Genomic DNA, 8,093 nt, shown 5'->3' with positions numbered 1-8,093 from the left:
CAATTAATATTAAACACTATAAGTAGATCAATTTTCCTGAAATATTATAATTCCATTTTTCTTTGAAGTTAGATAATATTAATACATACATGGAATTTTCATTATCCACTCATCTCTTGGTGGACAGCTACCCATAATTCTATCAGAGAAATACAAGATATTGAGGCTTCTTCAGAAAACACATTTTAATTACCCTAAGCAGTCTTGTTTGAAGTCCAATTTGATGATGATGATGATGATGATGATGATGATGATGATTAGTAATGAGTACAGTGAAACAGCTCCTTTTGTACAATTTTACCTTTTTTTCAGCCATATATGACAACAATCTTAACAGGATACATCCAAACCAATAGTGGTAGGATTCTAAATATGGTCTGTATATGGAGAAAGGGTTTTCAGAGGATCTGACATAAGTATTTTGGAAAGGGCTAAGCTATATGACTGTGTCTCAGTCCTTCAGGTGTCTGAGAAGTCCTACTAAGCAAGGAAGGGTTGTAGAAGAGATATGGTCGAGTGTATGCTTATTCAAGGACAAAACTAGGCCCTTGTGGCTATTTTCCCATTTTTCCTTTCCCTGGCTCTTCTGGAACCTAGCACAGTACGAGTATCACAAATTCTACTAAGTCTTTTAATTTAAAAAAATGATCCACATATTGTGATAAATGCTGAAATATCAGAGACAAAGAAACAGCCCCACTGCCAAGTCTCACCTCACCAAATACATGAACCCTCTCATTGAAGTACTCTGAGTCCTCACCCCAAAGGCTCCAGCTGAAAAAGCCTCTAGCTTTCCCTGCTGAAAAACCTTTAGTTCCTCTTTCCTCATGCCTTATATACCTCTCTCCCCGGCCATCATTTCCTGGGATTAAAAGTGTGTGTGCTTTCCAGTACTGGGATTAAAGGTGTGTACTACCACTGCCTAGCTCTGTTTTCTCTCCTAAAATGATTCAATTTCATGTAGTCCAGTGTGGCTTTGAACTCAAAGAAATCAAGATGGATCTCTGCCTCCTGTGTGCTAGGGTTAAAGGTGTGTGCAACCACTGCCTGCCCTCTATATTTAATCTAGTGACTTGTTCTGTCCACTGATATTCAGGCAAATTTTATTGGCATACACAATATATAACCACATTTGCTATATCATTTTGATAATCTCTTTGACAATTTTAACTAACATCTTCAAGGAAGGTCTCCCCTGCCCTGAACTAAGGTTTTTTTTAGATAACTATGACTCTTTCTGGTAACCACTATGACCCCAAATTGCACAACTTCTTCTAAATTTTATATAGATATTATGGCATATATATATATATATATATATAATAATATAAAAATTTATATATTTAAATAAGCATAAAATAACAATTTTACCAATGGTTTTTTCCAAATATACAGTGCTATTTATTATTCATCCCTCCCTCCCTTCACTTTTTTTTACTTCCTACTTACTCATTTTCTGCTTTGATATCAGTTAAATTCCTCATCATCAAATTTTTTCCATCATCTCTTTGCCAACACAAACCAGCACAATAACAACAAAAACTGACAGAACATTGTAGATGAGGGAAATCTCCTACATGAAGGCAACTGATGACTGTTAATAAAGGAAAAATCTGTGATCTCCAGGGACTAATCAATTAACAAGTATCCAATTCTTCAAAGTTACTCCTAGACACATATAAATATGAGCAATTTAAAATGGACTCAGCAAGAGCTATATATAAACATATCTATTATCTTTCTCTGTGTCTCTCTCTCACTCACTCACTCATCTTTCTCCTTCTGTGTGTGTGAGGGGGTGGTGAGTGTGTAGCAATAATAACTGAAGAAGACAACAAGAATTAAAGATGATATGGCACAAGGCCATAGGGATAATTGGAGTGGAAACAGGAGGATTTGGAAATGATGTAAATACACAACTATATCTGTATAGACACACTTTCCCCAATGAAAATCCCAATAGCTTATAAACATGGTAAAAATACACATACAGGTTGAAAAGGCATGATTTGTAGGTCCATGCTTTCTCTGTTCTCCATTGGCTCAATCTATTTGTACAACTTCATTGGTAAAATACCATCAGTTAGCCTTCTCCCCAGTTTCAAACTGAATTTTTGTTTGTTTCATATTTCAAGCAGGACTAAATACCTTTTGCCTCAATACTTGTTAATTTCTTTACATTACCCTCATTCATTATGTCAGCTACCTGTCTGGACTTCTGTCTCCTCAGGGTTTGGGGTCTTGTTCAAAGAATTGGAGACAGAATCATAGAGTGAAACAGGAAAAGATTTTATTCAGTGTCAAACTGAAGTAAAGGAAGATAAACTGCAATAGAGTATTATCATTCTCTTCATGAAATTTTCTCAGCAGATAGTTCTATGTGCTTCTGCTTGTCATCTACAGGAGAAGAGAATATGGTTGCTGAGAGGTCTAAGGTATATAATTTTCTGTTTTCATTGATACCCTTTTTCAATGCATATATCCTTTTACCATGATATATCTTATTGCAATCATATACATGATAGATCATGAACATGTATAAGATAGTAAATAGGACATTTTTCATACAAAGTTATTTTAAGAACATTTTATATAAAGTCAGTTTTAGACAGGATAGGTTGACTACTACTACTCCATTATATCTTCATGGGCATTTTTAGCCATAATGGAGGATTCCATTAAACCATTGGTTAAAATGACTTAATTGCATTCTTTGGAGAGTGGTGTTCATGCACCTTTGTGAAGTGTGGTTTCCAGTTAAATTTTTTTATTAGAAAGGACTGTGTCCCTAGATCAAGCCTAGTTGGTCCAAGGTTGCTGAGAAATGCCTACACTTACCTGTCCAACTGTGACTAAATCTTTCCCTACAGTGTTCTTTATTGGAAATCTCACTTGCTATGGTGGTTGAAATGAGAATATCCACATAGGTTCACACATTTGAGTGCCTGGGCCCAGATTGTTGGAACTGATCAGGAAAGATTAGCTATTTTAGGAAGTATAGCACTAAGGAATGTCGTTGAGGTTTCAAAAGCTCAATCCATTCTCAGTGACCTTTTAGCTTCTCTCTGCTTACTATTGGCAGATAAAAATCTAAGCTCTTATATATTGCTCCAGCACCATGAATGCCTGCCTGTTGACATACTTCCCACTATATTGATTCCCAACAAACACTTTGAAAATACAAGCACCCAAATTAAATTCTTTCTTTTAAAAATTGCATTGTTAATGGTATCTTACCACAGCAAAGGAAAGGTAAGCCATTAAATACACTATAATCAAACTACAATTTATAGAACCAGAGAGGTTAGGCATAGAGAACAGCTGAGGGAGAAAGTGGATCTCCTTGGGTGGGGGAAAGGGTAAAGATTTTATGAGTGGATTGGACCTTGGGGGTAAAGAATCAGATGAGAAGAAGTTGAAGGAAAGAACTGAGGGTGTGAACAAGGCCCTTGTGCAGTGCAACCTTCATATAATACATAATAGTGACCCCAATGAATTCTCTAAATAATGAAGAAGACAGAACTCCCACTAGCTATCACTTTTCACCAAATGAAGCTCAGTGTAGGGATTTGGTGTCATTCAATTGATTTTTTTGGCCAAATGGCTTCCATGAAAATTCCCAAACAACCTAGGCTATTGACAAGAAAATAAGTTGCTCTCCTACAAACTGACAGTAAGATTCCATTGATGAAGACAACACCCTCACAAGTCATTGAACATGGAGAGGTCAAGCTGGGGCCTACATAGAAACTCAATCTCCATTTTCTATTGTCTATGACATGGAAAGGCTCTCTGCAAGCTACCAAGTGAATACCAGCCCAACCATAACATCTTTGATCTATATCTATCATGCCTATAAAATATGCTAGAGAAATGGTGGCAAAAACTTGTGAGAGTAACATATCAAAGTCTGATTTTGCTTGAGGCTCAATCCATTAGATGGAACCCATACTGGACACTGCTTTGGTAGCTAAGTGCTAGAGTATAGATGGCCCAGAGACCTAAAGTAAAACCAAATTCTACCAAGCAACATATATATGTATATGTATGTGTATATGTATATGTATATATGTATATATTTATATAAATAAAAAATTACTCTTATAGATAGTTGTGGTCTGCTCATCCATTGATGCCTTATTCAGCCATCATTAGAAAAACCAACTCCTGCAGCAGATAAGAACAAATAAAGAGAGACCAATAGCAGGACATTATTAATAGAGAGATAGAGAGTATGGAACACGTATCTCTATATGGGATGTGTCACTCAATTTCCTCCCCCTAGAACCCAGGAAATATCACGGAAGAGGAAGCAGAAAGTGATCATGGTGACCCAGAGATGGATGACATCAAGAGAACAAGGTCCTCTCAGCTAATGAGCCAAGTTGATAAGAACTGACAGTGGCAGAAACAGTGTGCACAGGACCTCCCTGTGTCTGCACCAGGTCCTCTGTCTGTGTGCTATAGTTTTCAGTTCAGTACTTTCTTGTGAATCCTGAATGTGTAAGGAAGTGGTGCTCTGACACTTGTTGCTTCTCTTGGAGCTCTTTTGTTTTTCTGTTGGATTGTCTTGTCCAACTTCAATATGACAGGTTTCATTTTATCTTATAGAATTTTATTTTGCTGTTATCTTCTAGAAGAGTGTTCTTTTCTAATGGAAGACTGAAATGGAGAAGATCTGGATGGGAGAGGAGGTGGGTATCAATGAGAAGAATAGAGGGTGGGAAAAGTGTACTCAGATAACAAATAAAAACATAAAAAAAAAAAATTGAGCGGGCCGCAATGAACAAGTCCATAAGCATCACTCTTACTTAGCCTCCCAGATTCAGCCCTATTTGAGTTTCTGGCCTAAATTCCTTCAGTGATGAACTATGATGTAGTAGTATAATCCACATAAAGCCCCCCTTACCCCCCAAAAAACAAAAGAAAATTAACTAAGACACTTGTACTTCTAGCAAAGCAAGAGATGAACAGTTAATAAAAGAAATTCCTTCCTCTCCATTGATATAATACAAGAGTTGACACCCTATGACCTGAGGAGCATATTGTCAAAAAGACTTATGTTCAATAAACAGTAGACTCTAGATTGTGAAGATAATCTCTTTCCAGTATCAGTTTTTCTGAATACTAGCCCTGTAGGGTTTTGAAAATAATTAATACTTATTATTTTTATTCAATGTGTACTGGTGTTTTGGCTGCATATTTGTTTGTATACCACATGAGTACAATGTCTCAGAAGCTAGAAGAAAAGGAGGTCTAAGATATACTGGGACTGCAGTTATAAAAGTTTGCTAGCCATGGTATGGGTGCTGGGAATCAAACCTAGTTCCAGTGGAAGAGCAGCTAGTTTTCCTAATCACTAAGCTCTCTTGCCAAACTGCCTCCTTAGAATTTTAAAGCAATAATTAGACAAAAATTTTCTTTCTAAGGCAACTCCAAATTTGTGTGTGTGTGTGTGTGTGTGTGTGTGTGTGTGTGTGTGTGTGTGTGCTGTTTACACCATTGTTGCAAGAATCTCAGCTGTTGCCATAACTCTGATACTCTGGAAAAGTTATTTTCTCATATAAGTCATGAGAAGCATTCCCTTGTTTTTAATGATAGGCCTGGGGAAGGGGACACAGAACAGTTTGTCTAAATAAAAACAGATCTGCACATAGAAACCTGACATTGTCCTGTAACTCCAGGCAAAGAGGAACACTTACAGTAGCTAGAAACATCAGAAGTAGCAATCAAGACAGCCTGGGCTCTCACTTCTGCTTCTCTGATGGTTTGTGTCATGGCATGAATCACTGTGGGAGGGGTACCATAAATGTATTGGCAGTAATAAGTCGCAATATCTTCAGCCTGCAGGCTGCTAATCTTGAGAGAATACTGTGTGCCAGATCCAGTGCCACTAAACCTTGATGGAACCCCATCTGCCAAGTATTTCGCACCATAGATCAGGAGCTTGGGAGAGTTCCCTGGTTTCTGCTGATACCATGCTAAGTCACTATAAATGTCCTGACTTGCTTGGCATGTCATGGTGACACTTTCTCCCACAGATGCAGACAAGGAGGCTGGAGACTGGGTCATCTGAACATCACATTTGGCTCCTGAGATTGGAAAATTGAAAAAAAATTACCATGGAATTAATTCTGATATAAGAGGACTTTCCCAGAGACCAGCTAGCACTGACCACACTCAGCTGTGTACACTTTCAATGGTGTCTTCCTTACCTGTGAGAGAGAGAAGCAGTAACCCCAGGAGTGGAGTGGGGGCCCTCATGTCTGTGCTGTGACCTGTCTGAGGCTGACTCTTGAGAGGGGTGTGACCTGAATATGAAGAAGACCTCAAGGCAGTGGGCTGTGCTCTGGGAACATGCAAATCAACAAAGGATGGGAACAACTGCAGGGATGGTCAGGTAAGTTATTCATTAAAGGCCTGTGGTCCTCCTATGTCTCAGACAAAAAAGGCAGTACAGGTTAATCTGTAGGGAATGTACTTCTCTTGGGAGATGAAAGAGCAGTTCCAGTCTATGAATTGCACCTTATTTACTTTTTGATTATTTTCTAAATAGGATTTCATGTTCCATTTCCCTCAATGGCAGGGACTGTGACATATGTATGCCACAGTTCTAAACAGTAGACAAATTATTACATGGTCCTTTCATAGATATATAGATGTTATTGATGTGGTGCAGCTTTATCTTTTTTGTTTCCTCGTTATATGTGAGATTGAATTTTAATTATAACATTTCTCTTTTATCTTTCCTCCCTCTAAAACCCCCCAAATACTTGATCCTTCCCTCTTCAAATTCATGAATTCTTTTTGTTTTCATTAATTGTTATTGCACACACACACACACACACACACACACACACACACACACACACATATATATATATATATATATATATATATATATATATATATATATGTATTCTTAAATAACATTTTTGGATCTGTATTATGTTACATGTCCGTTAGGCCATGGACAAGCAATTGGTGTGCTCTTCCCTGGAGAGGAGCACATCTTCTGCCATGAGCTTTGTTCAGTAGTCTGTGGTTTTTTGTGAAGAACTGAGGCCTCATGAAGACTTCCCAACCAGTATGGCAGGTTCATTGTTATCCTCCTTGTTCAGCTCACGTTTATGCAGACATATTGGTGAGATTTTACATATATAGCTTTGGATGTTATTAGGAGATAGCAAACTCATAGCAAATTTCCTGATCTTCTGGTTCTTACAATCTTTTTAACCCATTTTTCAAAATATTCCCTGAACCTAGAGTGTCCATTAGGACTGATCTAGACAACTCAGGAAGCAGCTTCTTGATCATGATGATTTCCACATGAATAAAAATAAAATATTGGAAAACTCGGTGTGTAAATGTCAGAATCTCATGTAACTAACTCATTTTTTTCACACAATCTTATTTTGCTCTGTTTATGACAGCTCAGTTACTAACTACCCTTGCGTTTGCTGTTGACAGCATAACTCTTCCAGATACTAAGAGGATATATCTCTTTATTTAGGTTCAAGGAAGAGGAATACAAGTCATGTGGTGAGAGAAACATGTAACAAAGTGAAATGGAAACTGTACACAGGGAGTTACAGCCATATTGGAATCCAGCTTGTGTGTTCCTTGGGAGTAAGGGTATGGTGGACTTAGTGTGAGTTTTCATGAAGGGTTGACTGCAAAGAGTTTTCCACAACTACTCCATAGGAGACAGAGATCTGTCAGGGTTAGAATGACACCTACACAGGACCTGGATATGATGATAAGCACAGGAGTGGTCTCAAAAAGAATAAGTGGATACATGAAGAAACTGATTGACCTAAAATGTCAAAGAAAAAGTTGACTAGAGTCATAGCATTTGCTTTGAGAGCTATATCAAAGTCTTCAATAGAGACAAAAAATATATGCCCTGTGTCCTGATTATATCCATTAATATGAATATATTTAAGAAACTGATACCATGTATGTATGTTTTGATTAAGCAATTACATTTTGCCCACAAACATACAGAATATATCAAAATAGTAATTTATTTTACTGTTGGAAGTTACTAAATTGAAAAAATAAAAATAATTCATTTCTACAGATTCATATCA

The 8,093-nt window shown here is 37.3% G+C and overlaps 1 gene segment (V, D, J or C); it reads right to left on the bottom strand.

Annotated features, from left to right (window-relative positions):
• Positions 1-5,702: 5,702 nt before the first annotated feature.
• LOC118576170 lies at positions 5,703-6,264 on the bottom strand (the record flags this gene model as incomplete). The annotated part of the segment is given in 2 exon segments: positions 5,703-6,092; positions 6,216-6,264. Coding segments are annotated over 2 exon segments (439 nt in total), but the record flags the coding sequence as incomplete, so codon positions are not given.
• Positions 6,265-8,093: the final 1,829 nt, after the last annotated feature.

The sequence above is a fragment of the Onychomys torridus genome, unplaced genomic scaffold, assembly GCF_903995425.1.
Source record: "Onychomys torridus unplaced genomic scaffold, mOncTor1.1, whole genome shotgun sequence".
NCBI lineage: Eukaryota > Metazoa > Chordata > Mammalia > Rodentia > Cricetidae > Onychomys > Onychomys torridus.
Note: the sequence above shows the minus strand (reverse complement) of the source record. Positions and strands in the feature narration are given on the sequence as shown.